The 17804-nt window shown below is 33.4% G+C and overlaps 1 protein-coding gene and 1 non-coding gene across 3 annotated transcripts; one reads left to right on the forward strand and one right to left on the reverse strand.

The window, feature by feature from the left end:
- The first annotated feature begins 7819 nt into the window (after positions 1-7819).
- Positions 7820-9647, forward strand: LOC115979798 (60S acidic ribosomal protein P2B-like). 2 transcript variants are annotated; one of them, XM_031101858.1, is made up of 4 exons: positions 7820-7930; positions 8016-8105; positions 9025-9257; positions 9388-9647. In XM_031101858.1, exons 2-4 carry the CDS (start codon positions 8018-8020, stop codon positions 9412-9414), a joined length of 348 nt encoding a protein of 115 aa, XP_030957718.1. In that variant the 5' UTR covers positions 7820-7930; positions 8016-8017; the 3' UTR covers positions 9415-9647. The 2 variants fall into 2 exon arrangements, with proteins under 2 accessions (XP_030957718.1, XP_030957724.1); XM_031101864.1 differs by having other exon boundaries at positions 7829-7930; positions 8013-8105.
- Positions 9648-11881: 2234 nt separating this feature from the next.
- TRNAC-GCA lies at positions 11882-11953 on the reverse strand. The gene has a single exon. It is a non-coding gene; the product is annotated as a tRNA-Cys (tRNA).
- Between the last annotated feature and the right edge of the window lie 5851 nt (positions 11954-17804).

A 17804-nucleotide genomic window follows, 5' to 3' on the forward strand; every position in this document is an offset into this window, starting at 1 on the left:
GAAAATAAACATATCTCTTTTTAAAAACAAGACATAGGTTATCATTTTATAGTAATACATTATATGAGTTTTTTTAACAAAATTATTTTTTATTTTATTATTATCATATTATAGGTTCATTTAATCTAACACGTAAATTATGTTCGTTGTCCCTAAACATTCTCCTTACATTTATCGTATGCTCATATTTAAATAAGAAATTACTTATGTTTCTTAGTAGAAAATAATATAAAAACATATATACTCTTGGTTACGTTTATGTTTATGTTCATGGTGCTTTTATATAATTGTTTTCCTCACCCAAAAAAATCATCATTTATCATCAAATATGCTATAACTATGCTCATTGCTTTGGCTTAATTTAAAAGCATCATAAGGATTGTTGCTATCACCATGCTTTTTGGTTTTGTGTGGAGAATGTTCGATTAAGCTGGAAGATCCTCTAAATGGAGGCTCAAATTGCAGCATATGCTTCTTCTAGATTTGAGGAGTGTGTGCCTCTTTTAGTGCTCAAGGATTCTATGCTAAATACCATCCAAGTTTCCTCTACTAGCATTCCATTCATTTCAAGGAAACAAATATAGAGTTTAAGTGTGCTAAAATAGAGATAACAGTGAAAAAAAAAAATGCGATATCCTCCAAATCAATTATTCTAATAAGGTGATTAATTTAAAGATTGAATAGCCAATTTTCCGTAAGACCAATCCCACTAATATTGAATCTCCAATATTCCAACAAATTGAATTCTAATTTAAACAATCCGAGGCAGTGTCCCCATTGCAAATGGGTGAATTGCGTCATTTGCAATCAAAGGCATTATACCAATGTATACGTAATCAACCAAGTCTGATGATTTGATGACATAATCAAACTTATGGACATTTAGGCTTTCTTTTAGTAATCCTCTTTGGATGATCAAGTGCTTTTAAATAGTCCTCTTCCATATGCTTTGTATCAACATGCATTGGTCCACTTCTTTTTTAAATATCGTGGTTTTGATAGTCATATGCTTTTTGTAGAAATTGTCTGTCCCGTTGTGATGGCATTTTCTTGCGATTGTTTTAACTTGGTGCACCAACACTAGTGGATACTAGATGTAGTTAAGGTAATTATAAACATAATAACAGTAATTAGTGTTGTCTTTGGAGGACTCCTTTTTGATTGGCTAAGAAGCAGGGTTACAATCTTATTTGCGGAAAAATTACTCAAAAGACTTCAGAATTATGACTCGGATTTAGAATCGCTAGTTAATTTAATTAAGCCTACTTTGATCCTATATATGAGCCTTGCGATGCTCACAACGACTTAAATTAACCAAGGATTCTAAATTCAAGCCATAATTTTGAAGTATTTTGAGTGATTTTTCGATCATGAACAACTTTTCTAATGGTGCAATTAGGTTCATCATAATTAGTTTAAGAGTAAAGATGATGAATTGGAAATCCAGAATTTCCTGGGATGAAAAGGAGAGAGAAGCATGAGGGTGGAATGGGTTTTCTCTAATGGATGGAAAGAAGAGAAGGGGAGAGATAAGTTTTTCACTTTTTTGAGAAAATAAACATGTCTCTTTTTAAAAACAAGATATAGGTAATCATTTTAAAGTAATACATTATATGAGTTTTTTTTATTACTTTATTATTATCATATTATAGGTTCATTTAATTTAACACGTAAATTATGTTTGTTGTCTCTAAACTTTCTCCTTACATTTATCGCATGTTTATATTCAAATAAGAAATGACTTGTGTTTCTTAGTAGAAAATAATATAAAAACATATATACTCTTGGTTATGTTTATGTTTATGTTCATGGTGCTTTTATATAATTGTTTTCTTCACCAAAAAAAAAAAAAACCATTTATCATCAAATATGCTATGACTATGCTCATTGCTTTGGCTTAATTTAAAAACGTCATCTAAATTGTTGCCATCACCATGCTTCTTGGTTTTGTGCGGAGAATGTTCGATTAAGTTAGAAGATCCATTGAATGGAGGCTCAGATTGTTGCATATGCTTTTTCTAGAATTTGAGGAGCATGTGCTTCTTTTAGTACTCGAGGACTCTTATGGAAAATACCATCCAAGTTTCCTCTACTAGCATTCCATTCTTTTCAAGGAAACAAATATAGAGATTAAGTGCGCTCAAATATAGATAACAGTGAAGAAAAATAAAATGCGATATCCTCCAAATCAATTATTCTGAGGAGGTGATTAATTTAAAGATTGGATAGCCAATTTTCCGTCGGACCAATCCCACTAATATTGAATCTCCAATATGCCAAAAAATTGAATACTAATTTAAACAATCTGAGGTAGTGTCCCCATTGCAAATGGGTGAATTGCGTCATTTGCAATCAAAGGTATTATAACAATGTATACATAATCAACCAAGTTTGATGATTTGATGACATAATCAAACTAATGGACATTTAGGCTTTCTTTTAGTATTTCTCTTTGGAGTGCTTTCAAATAGTTCTATTCTATATGCTCTGCATCAACATGCATTGGTCCACTTTTTTTTTTTTTTTTTTTTTAAGTCTTGTGGTTTTGATAATCATATGCTTTGTTGCAGGTATCTATCACGGTGTGATAACGTTCTTTCGCGATTGTTTTGACTTGGTGCACCAACATAAGTGGATGCTAGATGTAGTCAAGGTAATGACAAACACGACAATAGTAATTAGTGCTGCTTTTGGAGGAGTCCTTCCTGATTGGCTAGGAAGAAGGGTTACTTTGTGGAAAAATCACTCAAAAGACTTCAAAATTATGACTCGGATTCAAAATCCTTGGTTAATTTAATTGAGCCTACTTTGATCACATATACGAGCCCATGCGATGCTCACGACGACAAAAATTATCCAAGGAATCTGAATCCTAGCCTTAATTTTGAAGTCTTTTGAGTGATTTTTTTATTGTGAACAACTTTTCTAATGGTGCAATTAGGTTCATCATAATTAGTTTCAGAGTAAAGACGATGAATTGGAAATTTTGAATTTCATGGGATGAAAAGGATAGAGAAGCATGAGGGTGGAATAAGTATTCTCTAACATATGGAAATAAAAGAAGGGGAGAGATAAGTTTTTCACTTTTTTTGAGAAAATAAACACGTTTCTTTTTAAAAACAAGTTATAGGTTATTATTTTATAGTAATACATTACATGAGTTTTTTTAATTATTATAATTTATTTGATTATTATCACATTATATGAAGGTGGAATGAGTCTTCTCTAACATATGAAAACATGTTTTTTTTTTTTTTTTTTATTAAATTATGTTTGTTGTCCTTAAACTTTCTCCTTACATATATCGTAAGTTATGTTTTTTTTAGAAGACATCATAAATTATGTTAAAGACATGTTTTAAGTATAAATTACATATGTATATGCAGTGGTGGAGCCATAAAATTTATTATGGGCAGATCAATCAAAAAATATATAAAAAATCAAATTCAAAGAATAACTTATATACATACATAAAAAATATGATTGTATCATGATTTAAAATATGTTATTTTCTTTCCCTAAAAAGACATGTTATTTTTCTTACATTTAACAAAGTACTTGCATCAAGTATATATATAACATTAATAAAAATTAATGTATCAAATAACATGTTAAATAAATGAACCGATAGTCTGATAATAATAAAATAAATAAATAAAAAAACTCATATAATGTAGCAATATAAAATAATAACCTATAATTTGTTATTTATTTATTTATTTATAAATACATGTTATTTAAAAAAAAAAGTGAAAAACTGATCTCTCTCTTTCTCTTCTTTTCATCTATTAGAGAAGATCCATTCCACCCTCATGCTTCTCTTTCCTCTTCATTCCAGGAAATTCAAGATTTCCAATTCATCATCTTTACTCTGGAACAAATTATGATGCACCTAATTACACCATCAGAAGAGTAATTCACTATCGAAAAAAATACTTAAGAGACTTCAAAGTTATGGCATGTATTTGGAATGCATGATTGGTTTCTATCATCATTAGCATCACAGGGCTCATCAATGGGATCAAAAGTGGGCTTTGCTTGACTTGATTGATGCTTGATCGATGTTTGACCGATTGAAACTTGCAAATTTTCAAATTTTAAATTCTTGTCTGATCAGTCTTTTCATGCATCATTTGTATTTGGATTCATGCTCATTACGTTGTTTACCTTATCTATCTTGCATTTTTAATCTCGTAGATGAGCCCTGCGATGCTCACAACGACATAAATTAACCAAGGAATTCGAATTCGAGCCATAATTCTGAAGTCTTTTTAGTGATTTTTCAATCGTGAACAACTTTTCTGATGGAGCAATTAGGCTCATCATAATTAGTTTCAGAATAAAGACGATGAATTGAAAATCCTTAATTTCCTGGGATGAAGAGGAGAGAGAAGCATGATGGTGGAACGGGTATTCTCTAACATATGAAAAGAAGAGAACAGGAGAGATAAGTTTTTCACTTTTTTGAGAAAATAAACACGTCTCTTTTTAGAAACACGTTATAGGTTATTGTTTTATAGTAATAGATTATATAAGTTTTTATTTATTATTTATTATTATCATATTATAGGTTAATTGTTTATAACTTCAATCTATAACTACAAAGGTTAGGCCATTTTATAGTTGTACTCTGGTTATGTAATATATTATAAATATGATTTAAAACAATAATATTACTATTTTCGTATGTGTTATAATAAGTATTATTATCAACTCAAAAAAAAAAAAAAATAGGGATGTTTATCCCACATTGGTTGTGTGTGTCTAGTGTCCGCTGTTTATAACTCCAGTCTATTACTATAAATGTTAGACCATTTTGTAGTTGTACTTTGATTATGTAATATATTATAAATAAGATTTAAAACACTGATATTGTTATTTATGTGTGTGTTCTAATAAGTATTATTTTTTACTTAAAAAAACAAAAAGTAAGGATGTTTATCCCACATTGATTGTGTATGTCTAATGTTCGATATTTATAACCCTAGTCTACAATAACAAAGGTCTGGTCATTTTGTAATTGTACTTTGGTTATGTAATGTATTATAAACCCGGTTTAAAATACTAATATTACTATTTTCGTGTGTGTTCTAATAAGTATTACTGTTTACTCAAAAAAAAGTTGGAATGTTTATCCCATATTGATTGTGTGTGTCTAGTGTTCACTGTTTATAACCCCAGTTTATAATTACAAATATTAAACCCTTTTGTAGTTGTACTCAAGTTATATAATGTATTATAAACCCGATTTAAAACACTAATATTACTATTTTTGTGTGTGTTATAATAAGTATTACTGTTTACTAAAATAAAAAAAAGTAGGGATGTTTATCCCACATTGGTTGTGTGTGTCTAGTGTCCGTTGTTTATAATCATAATCTACAACTATAAAGGTTAGACCCTTTTGTAGTTGTACTCTAGTTATGTAATGTATTATAAACTCGGCTTAAAGCATTAAAATTGTTATTTTCGTGTGTGTTATAATAAGTATTACTGTTTACTAAAAAAAAAAAAGTAGGGATGTTTATCCCACATTGGTTGTGTGTGTCTAATGTCCGCTGTTTACAGCCTCAGTCTACCAACTACAAAGGTTAGGTCATTTTGTAGTTGTACTCTGGTTATGTAATATATTATAAATCCAGTTTAAAACACTAATATTACTATTTTTGTGTGTGTTCTAATAAGTATTATTGTTTACTAAAAAAAAATTTATAGGTTCATTTAATTTAACACGTTATTTGGTACATTAATATTTATTAGTGTCATATATATACATTTTTTTTGTTTGAGAAAGTGTTATATATATACTTGATGCAAATACTTTGTTAAGTGTAAGAAAAGTAACATATATTTTTTTAGGGAAGAAAATAACATATGTTAAACCACGCTACAAACATATTCTATGTGTATATAAATATATATGAGTTATTTTTTGAATTTAATTATATATAATTTATACTTAAAACAAGTCTTTAACATAATTTATAATGTCTTAAAATTTTTTTTTCCGATATATGTAAGAATATAATAAAAACATACAATTCAACAATTGGGTTTTTAAAATTTACACAAAATATAAAGATATAGTAGGATTTTGAAGGGTTAGAGAGAAACCTTTTCTGACATATATAATAGTTTTTTTTTTTAATTTTTTTATAAATAACTATTAAAAGCCAAACAATTTTGTTAGTTAGCAACATTTCCAAACTATTTAGGAAAGTAACAACTTGAGTCTGTTAGACTTGATTTCATTGTAGCAAATCGAGTCTCAAATACTCAATTTCCATGAGGTGGATTAAGAAAATCCACGTGGAACTTGAGTCTCTAAGACTTGAGTTCTCTCCATAACTTTTTTTCCAGAAAACACGAACCAATAGTTTTTGTCTAGAAAACACGAACCACTTTTTGCCCATAAAACACAAACCACGAATCCAACTTTTTGCCTAGAAAACACGAACCACGACCCCACAAAAAACAGTTTTTGCTCCGATTGAGATCGTGATTTGGGTTTGGGATTTTGAGAAATGGATTTAGATGAAGAAGGAAGAATTGAAAACACTAACCCACAACAGAAAATATTCCTCTGGTGCCGAGATCATCAAACCCATGGCGCTTCGGTGCCGAAATCATGATTTTTGGGTTTGGATTTTTGCTCCAATTGAGATCGTGATTTGGGTTTGGGATTTTGAGAAATTAGTTTGGGATTTTGAGAAATGGATTTAGATGAGGGGTTTGGATTTTTGCTCCGATTGAGATCGTGATTTGGGTTTGGGATTTTGAGAAATGGATTTAGATGAAGAAGGAAGAATTGTCTTAGGTTTTTGGGGGCTTGGAAGAAGGGAGTGGGATGGCAAAAAAAAAAAAGAAAAAAAAAAAAAGAAAAAAAGAGAGAAAAAGAACGAAGGAAGAAGATGGTGAACAGGAAATCGAGTCTTAAAAACTCGAGTTCCACGTGGATCTTTTAGTCCACCTCAGATTTGCTAGCACACAGAAATCGAATCTCTTAAACACGATTTGCTATAGGAAATCGAGTCTAATAGACTCGAGTTGCTAGTTTCTTAAATAGTTTAGAAACATTGCTACCTAACAAAATTGTTTGGCTTTTATATTTATTTAAAAAAAAAAACCTATATAATAGTGAAAAAGTAAAAAAGGTAAATATGAAAAGTTAAAAAGGTCATAAAATTATACATAAGAACTTATTTTTTATATTTTACATATTTACTTTTCAAAATACTTTATTTCACATTAGATTACTTATTGTACACTATATTTAAAATATCAATATTTCTTAATTTTTTAAATTGTTAGTATTTTTTCACATACAACAACCATCATTTACTATTGAGATATGTAATGAAAGAATAAAAAACTAAATGCAAAACAAATGGTGCAAAATGTAAATTTATACAATTATTGTAGTAATTTTGCAATATTTACAAACTTTTAGCTTGACCGATGTGGGTGAGTTTATGGTTTAAATATGTACAATAGAACATTATTTTTTTGTTTTGCATTGTCTAATACAAATGCTCTTTCATGTGAGAGATGAGAGAGTAAAAAAATAAAAAATGTAAATGTGAAAAGTTAAAAAAGCCATAAAATTCGATAATGCAAGAGTCTAGATTAAAAGTCAATATTTTTAGTCTTTATCTCAAACATTATTCTTTTAATTTTTATCTCAACCCTTGAAAAAAAATAAAATAAAAATCACAAGGGACAATAAATGGAACAGAGCTAAAAAAAAGTAAAATAAAAATGAACGGACACGATTCAATCAAAACCAGTCTGCATCACAATAAGCTCAAACCCTAGCTATATATATTCCTTACCCACCCAACCCATACGATTCCTCTTCTATAAACCCTAAGTCTCCACAAAAACTCCATTAGCTCAAAGCAGCCTCTGCGCATCCAAGTCTCAAATCCAAGTACTCTCTCTCTCTCTCTCTCTCTCTGTGAATGTATAAGTTTGATATTGATTGACTAAGGCTGTTCTTTTGTTCGATTTAGCAGAAATGAAGGTTGTCGCTGCGTACTTGTTGGCCGTGTTGGGAGGCAACACAACTCCTTCCGCTGAGGACTTGAAGAACATCCTCGGATCAGGTTTCTATGACTGATTCTGTCAATTATAGCAATTTTCAAGCAATTTGTTTTCGTTATAGTTTGCATTTCTGTTTCTTATAGAGATGTTATTTGAGGTTTCACATGTGCATTTGTTTAGGTTAATGGCTATATAATTTTATGAGTATGATGGTTCTGTCTTCAGGTTTTTGTATTTACGAATTTTTGATTTGCATAATTTTTTTTTCGTATGAGAGTATTTACTGAGAGTGAATAAAGAAATTACTAATGGTACAGTTTCTTTTAAGGGTCTTTTAAATGCTTGCCCTCTTGTTAAATATCAAGATTTCAGCTGTTTTAATTTGTGTTTTACTTTGGGTCATAAGTTTTTCAGTGCAATGATTTGGTTGATGCATAATTATGGAAAGATTTTGCTGCTCATATGAGAAGTGTTATACTGTTTTGCTGTAGATTTGTATGAATACGGTTTTATTTAATTTGTAACTATTGGGAGCTGTGCTTATATGTCAAATAATTATATGATACGAATGGCTTTTTTCCCGATTTGTTTCTGTTTAATTCGGATGCTCTATTGGGTTGTATTTAGTCCAATTATCTGAGTTGGAAATAATCTTAGATGAAGTTAGTTAACATTTTATTGGAATATGAATATGGCTTTGATTCGAAGTAAAATATTTGCAAATGGAGATAATCTGATATGCTTTGTATTAAAGCGGGTTTCTAGTGTTTGTTTTTTTGTTCAATGATGTATATTGAAAGATTGAAGTACATACCAGTACAACAAGGGTACACATAAAAGCTTTATAGAACAGAGAATTAAATTTGAGACACTATCATTGTGTATTTGTAGTGATTTGCAGCTGATTCTTTGTTGAATTGCAATTTGGATGATAAGATTTTGAAGTTTTGCTAAAGGAAATGAAATTTGTTTGGCTTGCAGTTGGGGCTGAAGCTGATGATGATAGAATTGAGTTGCTCTTGTCTGAAGTCAAGGGAAAAGATATCACAGAGCTGATTGCAGCTGGTAGGGAGAAGTTGTCATCAGTGCCTTCTGGTGGCGGCGCTATTGCTGTTGCTGCACCTGGTGGTGGTGCTGGTGGAGCTGCTCCTGAAGCTGCTGCTGCCGAGTCAAAGAAAGAGGAGAAAGTGGAAGAGAAAGAGGAGTCTGATGACGTAATATTTTATCACATTCTTCATCACAATGAGCAAAACCTTAATTGTTTCTGTCTTGTCTTATTTTAAAAAAACTGGTAAAGAGGTTTGTTCATTTTGCTAACTTAAAAATTTGTTTGTTTTACTGCAGGATATGGGTTTCAGCCTCTTTGACTAAGAGATTGGACTGGCTGGTTGTGTGTATGAAGGCTCTTTTAATCTAGCGCTTTTGATAGAATGTTACTAGTTTTTGTCTGTAGTTGGGTATGGTTTTAGATGTTGATGAGCTATGGTATTTTTTTGGCTTGGATAACAAAGTTATATCAGACATTTCTTTTATAATTGTTAAATTTTGGATTTCTGTTAAACATTTTAGTTATAATTGCTAAATTTTTGGATTTCATCATTTGAGTTATGGTTCTCTTAAATTCAATGCTGTTGAGGTTCTTATAGTTTGTGGCAACTGCAAGTGTAGGATATTGATTAACTGTGAATGGTTTCATTTTGTCTGAATGCTTCTTTAACCAGAAATTATGTTGCACATTATTGCGGGTTGATTATTAGTTGTTAGGTATGCTTTTTTGTTTGGGATGCAAAAGACGATTGTTGTTAGTCTCTTAAGCCAGACAAGAACAGAGTTGGAATGCCTCTTAAATAAAGATTAGCCTCTTATGCCAAACATGTACGGGGTTGGAATGCCTCACAAATAAGATTAGTGCTGCATTTGTTTGTTCGTGTTAGGTGAAAGTCGCTTGAATTTCTGTGCACGGGTCGTGCTTGGCTGTAAGGAATTGAAATGGTCTTGTGATCCAAGTTGTCATCTTTGGATAATATTAGAAATCGAAGTTACTTTTCAAAGGCCGGATATCGTTCGAATTTCAATTAAATGCTCGTCAGGCACATCCTGACTATGCTGTTGGCCATCACTATGCTTACCATCGTTGAATTGCCTAATTGGTTAGTGGATTTGTGCAAGCATTGAGGCAATAGTGCTACTAAATTTTTAGACGTTAGCAAACGGTACAAATAAATCATTCCAATCTTAAGGTATGCGTCGAAGAGTTTATTAAATTATTTTTTCTTGAAGGCACATTGTCTAAAAAGAACAATAGTATTTTGTAAAAAAGTAAGTTTTAAAAAGTTGAAATTAATCAAATAAAAAACAAGGCTGTCCTTGGTCCCTCTTAATTGAGGCAGAGATTGGTTCAGTTGGGTCCTGTGGAGAATAGTTTTGAATGTTTTGGTTTTGCCATTTCGGCAATCGAAAATTGCCAGCATTCCCATAAAAGGGCACTGTACCGACCAAGACAGAAACGGTGAAATTGGTTTCTTCTAACGTATGCTATTAAGGACAGAAAGAAAACCAAAAAAAAATTGAAATCCATAAACAAAAACAAAACAAACTCAATACGGATGCAATTGCAAAGTGTGATGAAGGTGGATATCAAATTCTCAGTGTGTGTGTGTGTATATATAAAGATCTAGAAGTAATAATTAGAAAATTTGTTTGGGGTCTTATTTTTAGATTTAAATTTTTTCTTGACAAGACTTGATAATGACTAACGAATTTTAGATAAAAGGTTTTTATAGTAGCTTCAACTGGTGATATCAGTATTTCCAAAGGAAGGCCTTGTTCACCATATTGTCCATGGAAGAAGCAAAAATACTAGCATTGGCACATGGGTTGATAGAGATAGAGACAGAGGGATGAAGAAGAAGGGTTGAGAAATGAAATAATTCGGATTAGGGAGTGTGTACATACAAGGGTTAAAACTACGTTGTTTTGAGTTAAAAAAGAAAGAAAGAAAGTTAGAAAAATGTTATGCTCCTATTCTTTTGCCATGCCCCTATTCCTTTTCCATGAGTGATGGACATGGCAACCACCATGCTATTTGGGTGGCACTCCAGCAGACCATATTAAGGGACCTTGTCCTTAAAGCTTCAGCCTCTCCTTTCCCTCCCCTTTACCCACACTTCCAACAATATATATGTGTATACTCTCATTCTAAAAAATACAAGAAATGATGAGAATTCAAAGAGAGATATTATTATACAACAAAGAACAAGACGATCTTTGTATTTGAATTTGGAGGGGATTTTAAGAAGAGGATTCGTCATTGGACTATACACATTAGTTTGCATATATTCAAAGTTAAATGTTATTTGTTGATTCGGATAAATTAATTTTGTCGTAAAAAACAACAATATTAGATCGAATCAAAAACTAAAATAGTTGAACTCTGAACATCTAAAACTACAATTGATTATTCAAGTTGGAAAACTAACTAGAATAGAAAATTATGTTGAAGTATCGGACGATCATTTTGGTCCTACGATCTTTTTCAATAATCCTACTCTAATATTACAGACTTTAACTTTTCAACTAAGGCAAGAGTTTTGTAGTTTAGTGCTATTACTTGGTCTCTTTTATAAACAAAATCGTAATTTAAATATCTCATTTTCACTTATTGCAATAAAAAAAAGGCTCAACTATTTCATTATCTGATGGAGCTTTGCCTTGAACTTGAGCTTGGCTTGGATATGCACGTGGAGTTCTGGCCCTTCTGGGCATAAATAAAAATGAATTGTTCAATGTGTGCTGCCAGTTCTAAAAAGAAAATTATAAAAATATGTGAAAAAGAGAAAGGGCCCAACCGGGTTCGAACCGGTGACCTCTTGATCTGCAGTCAAATGCTCTACCACTGAGCTATGGACCCTTGTTGGTTCTATAGCGAAATTATTATTATTTGTCTTATGAAAACAACGCTCGTTACTCAAGCGTGACACACCTCTAAATATTCTTGCGAGCTTTCTTGTCTTTCATACCGCTCTCTTTCAACCCCACATCACAGCACCCACCACCTCTAAATCCGAATAGAGCATAAAATCTCAGAGATTTTTGGCTACAATTCCGATTTAGAGGTGGTAGGTGTTATGAAACTGGATTGCGCGGCGTCTTAAGTTTCGAAAATTTTCAATTTCTACACTAATCACGTAAAATTGTGCAATTAGATTGTAGTATGATTTGTTGTTCTTGTTGGTGTACTTGATTGATATGACTAACAATATTCCTTGATGCCTAGGAGCTTGGAGGGATATGAGTTATAATTTCAGGTACATCAATGAGTGCGTATGAAGTGTTTGTGAAAATGTCCCAACGAGCTTTTTTTTTTTTTTTTTGTTCGTGCTCATGTTTTAAAATTTGAAACATTCACATTTGAATTTGGTTGCTTTAAATTTGGTCGTGATTGTGTTGTGTTATCTCTTTGGGGGCATCGACATGGAATTTCAAGTCGTCAAGAGGACAATTTCCAGGCTTTCCAATTTGGTGGTAACCTGTCATGTAGGGTTGGAATGATGGAATCAAAATTGCAGCAGACTGTAAGCGACTTAATATGAGTTTAACAACTTCACAAACAACCATGCATATCCAATGTGCACTTATGTAGCATTAATCTACATTTTGGTTTCCATACAGGTAACAGAGTTTCAAAAGGCACTTAATCATCCAACTAAATCCATCTCTATGATTACTATCATCATCCAAATAACTAATCCTTCTATAATCATATCAGCCTTTAATGCCCTCTTTAAAAAAAGAATCGTGCGCTTGAGCTTTCCCAGCCTGCCTCTGCTAGCTCCAGCTTTGAGGTGGGCTCTTCTCTGCCTGTTCATGGGTTTTGTCTTCCCCCTTTTGGTGGGTCTTGCCTCGCCCTTTTGTGGGTTTTGTTCTGCCCGGTTGTGGGTTTGTGCTGCCTGTCAGTGGGTCAGTTTCCTTCCAAGCATCCTTCAGTGTTTGTTAGACCTATGGTTAAATGATTAAATTTACCATTTCCTAACAATTTAAACTTTTGGGACAACTGGTAATTTAACATGGTATCAGAGCAGGAAATCCTGAGTTCGACCCCTGGTTTTACTCTACCTTCCATTTAAGCTTTTGGGAGGATTGGTAATTTAACAGTGTTGAATTTCAGAATTTAGTTTTCATTAGATTAGTTTTTTTGCTTTCCTTTTCTGAGTATTGGCTGGTGGTTTGTTTTATGTTCGCGTGGGATTGCATTTGATGCGGTATTATGGAGCTTGTTTTGTGTTTTTAGATCTCTTGGGCATACTGTTCGTGGTTATTCTTAAGTGTATGGTAATTGGAGTTGGCTGGTGGTTGGGTTTTGTTTGTGGAATTTGGAGTAAAGTTTTGGTTGGTTGCTGTTCTGTTAGTGGGTTGTCTTCTGGAGCTTCTGGAGGGCTCTAGTAAAGGAGCTTCCTCCATATGAGCAAGGACGAACCCAGGATTTCAAGCTGGGGGGCTAGAGATAAGCGAAAAAAAATTTCAAATACGCGTCCATATAGTATTAATAAACTATCAACCAAGACAAATACCTAAAAATCATTATTTCTTAATATATTAAGATAAAATCATCTACCAACAAAAACAAAAGACACGAAAAATTATTGTTTCTTAATATAATCATCTATGAAAAGGGAATTCGACGCTCTTTCAAATCTTTAAAATTATCTACGATTGAATCCAAACTAAATATCAAAGCTATATCCTTTTCAATGTATAACATCTACGCTAAATGTTGTTACTAACTAAAGACAAATACTAGAATCAAGGTAATATGCATGATGCATTTAATTATAAATTTAGTATTTCCCACTTCTTATCAATTTATAAATTTATCTAATTTAGCATTATGAGTTAACAATAGGCACAAGTGAATCACTGTTATTTTCTTAAATTTGTATAACAATTTTCTATATTATATGATTTGTTTTTTTCTTTTGTCTTTGGTCTTTGCCTTTATTTATCTCTTTGTCTTTGTCTTATCTTCATATTTCAGACACTGACCCAATCCCACTAGGGACACTATAAATTTATTATGCACTACTAACAAATTTTTTTAAACTTTACCTTTAATTTTCTGTCACTTGTCCTTATTGTTGCACAACTACCAGTCTACCAGTCAACAAAGAACAAACAGACAAACACTACACTAAAAATATATTCTCTAATCTTACAAACTCTAATCTCTCTATCTCTCTTATCTATATAATAAGAGAGAGAGAGAGAGAGTCACAAACTCAGTCACAAAGAGTCACAAAGCCAAAAAGCCAAAAAAAAAAAAAAAAAACCACAAGCAGTTGGGGCCGTTAGGCATAGATTCAATTCACAATCACAGAATCACAAACATCAGTTCATCACTCATCAGTAAAAACACAAATACCACAAGTCCACAAGCATAGATTTTTAGATTCTGAGATTCACAAACATTATATTAGGTTGAAGGGGTTAAATACCTGTGAACTGTGAAGACTGGAGCAGTGGAGAAACGAAGCTGGGCTGGGCAGATCGAGCAACCGATGGCGGTGGTGTGGGTCTCGCAAGATCGGGCAACGAAGTTGGGTTTGGGTATGCGACAGTTGATGGCGACGTGGGTCTCTCTCGCGTGGGCGTGGGCAGCGGCGTCAAGGCGTGGGCGGGGGCGTCACGGTCTCGCCTCTCCCTTTCTTTCGTTCTTCATTTTAGGCTTTTCCGTTTGGTTTTGGTTTGGAGTCTTCAACTCTGAGTCTTATTTTTTTCTTTTTTACATTATTTTTTTTAACGTTTCATGGGCTCTTGCCTGAGTTGCCTCTTGGGCTGGCCGGCTAGATCATAGGGATGGTTGAGCCATTGAGGTGAGGGGGGCCCAGCCAAAAACCAAGGGGGGGCCCGAGCTAAAAACCAAGGGGGGCTAAGCCTTTTTTTTTTGGGCCCAGGTAAGGCCCGGGCCTCCTTAGGCCCCTACCTGGGCCCATCCCTGCATATGAGGATCCTATCTTGGAATTGACAAGGACTTGGGAACCCTTGGACAGTTCGAAGTCTTCGGAAGCTTGTAAGAATGCAAGATCCCCTTGTATGTTTCTTGATGGAGACACGCTTGAGTGTAGATGGTGTAGGGGGTATTAGCATGTCATTAGGTTTCCAAAACTTTATAGCAATAAAGAAACCAGGGTTAGATGGTGGTTTAGCCATTCTTTGGAAAGAGGAGGTAGATTTAACTATTACCAATTTTTCTGATAATCATATCAATGCAAATGTAGTAGACATAGATGGATTTAAGTGGGTGTTGACGTGCTTCTATGGGTGGCCTGAGACTTCTCAATGTGCAAAGTCATGGGCTTACTCAATCATTTGGTTCCCTCCATACGGATCCTTGGCTTTACATTGGCGACTTTAATGAGATTCTTAGCTTGAATGAAAAATTGGGTAGAAGACCAACCCCTATGAAACAAATGGATGCATTCTGGGAAGCACTGGATAAATGCGGACTGGTAGACTTGGGTTATCACTTATCAAGGATATTCGTTTACATGGAACAATGGGAGATTGAATGAAGCCCATACTAAAGTCCGACTAGATAGTGCAGTTGCTAATGTATCATGGCGATCCAAATTCCCCTTTTGTAGTGTGAACCATTTACTCCTACATGCTTCAGATCATCTCCCAATTATGCTGCATACGATGGGAAATAAAAGGCAGCAGGTTAGAGGACATCGTGGTTTCAAGTTTAAAGAATCATGGAGCTTGCAAGAGGATTGTGAATAAGTGATCACTAATCAGTGAAGCTTGGAATTAGGTAGTTAATGTGGATTCGGCTCTTGCTACAGTGAGTCAAAAAATTAAGAAATGTGGAGTTGAATTATTGGCTTGGGGTTCATCAACAATCCATTTAGACCATAGAGAAATTAAGAATGTTCAGAAGAAACTTTTGGAGTTGAACAAATCAATCCCCACAGAATAGTCAAGACAATAATTTTTAGACTTAAGCAAGCACCTAGACGAATTGCTATAGAAGGAAGAAATTTATTGGGCTCAAAGATCGAGAGTGGCATGGCTGAAATATGGTGATAAAAACACTAATTTTTTCACCAAAAAGCTTCCTAGTGTAGAAGAAGAAATTTCATTCAAGGAATTAAAGATTCTCAAGGACATTGGCATGAAGGGAATGAGGAAGTTGCTGGTGTAGCAATGAACTATTTTGAGACACTATTCAGCTCCGGTGCTCTTAACAGATTGGAGGAATGCCTAGATGCTGTTCCAGCAAAAATGACATTAGAGAGGCTATAATGTCTTATGAAGGAGTTTGATGCAGAGGAGATCAGATCTGCTCTTTTCAGATGGAACCCACAAAATCTCCTAGACCTGATGGTATGAATGCTCTTTTCTTTCAAAAATATTAGCATACTGTAGGGGGAAGCGTAGTGTAGGTTGTGCTTAATTATTTGAATTTTGGCCAAATGTTGAATGAGATTAATTTTACTCACATTATTCTTATTCCCAAAGTAAAAAGTCTAGAAAAATTGTCAGATTTTAGACCCATCAGTTTATGTAATGTCATTTACAAGATTATTGCAAAGGTTATTGCTAATAGATTGAAATAGGTCCAACCCAACTTAATCTCCATATGAAGCCATGCATTCCATGAAGAATAGACGAAGTGGTAGGAAGGGCCAATTAGCTTTAAAACTTGATGTTAGTAAAGCCTATGACCATGCGGAGTGGTCTTTTCTCAAAGGTATACTTCTAAAATTGGGCTTCCCAATTTTTTGGGTTGATTTAATAATGGGATGTGTTACTACACCATCATATGCTGTTCTTAGTAATGGTAAACCATATGGTCATATTATTCCATCAAGGGGTCTCTGACAAGGAGACCTTCTTTCTCTTTACCTTTTCATTCTTTATGCAGAGGGCTTTACATCTCTATTACAGAAGGCAGAACTCGAGGGCCGAATTCATGGGGTATCAATATGTAAAAGGGCACCAACAATTTCTTATCTTCTCTTTGCTGATGATTCTTTACTTTTTTGTCATGCCAATCAAAATGAAGTGACTGAAATTAATGAGATCCTCCAATTGTATGCCGAAGCTTCAGGCCAATGCATTAATATGGAGAAGTCATCAATTTTTTTCAATAGCAATACCAACCAGCAACAACACTTAACAGTGAAGAATTTATTTGGAGTGAGGGAGGTGCAGCGGTTTGAGTCCTATTTGGGGTTGCCAACTCTCATTGGTAGAGCTAAATATCAAACTTTTTTAGTCTTGGAGGATAGAGTGTGGAAAAAATTACAAGGTTGGAAGGGTAAGCTATTATTTAGAGTAGGGAAGGAAATTCTAATTAAAGTTGTGGCTCAATCCATTTTGACTTACACTATGGGAGTTTTTTAATTACCTACAAGGCTATGTGATGAATTAAACTCAATGCGTGCAAGGTTCTGGTGGGGTTAGATGGGTGATGGAAGGAAAATCTATTGATTTTTTTTTTTTTTTTTGAGAATCAAAATCTATTGAATTAGTTGAGATAAACTTAAACTTCTCAAATCTGAGGGTGGCATGGGGTTTTGGGATTTAAAGGATTTCAATTTAGCGATGCTCGCTAAACAGGGCTGGAGGATGATTCAAGATCAAGACTCGTTGCTATATCTTTAAAGCTTGGTACGTTGCCATTTCTTAGAGGCAACAGACCGTCCCAATAGCTTGTATGTTTGGAAAAGCATTGCTGCAGCTATACCATTATTAAATAG

This window comes from Quercus lobata, chromosome 1 (genome assembly GCF_001633185.2).
Source record: "Quercus lobata isolate SW786 chromosome 1, ValleyOak3.0 Primary Assembly, whole genome shotgun sequence".
Classification (NCBI taxonomy): Eukaryota; Viridiplantae; Streptophyta; class Magnoliopsida; order Fagales; family Fagaceae; genus Quercus; species Quercus lobata.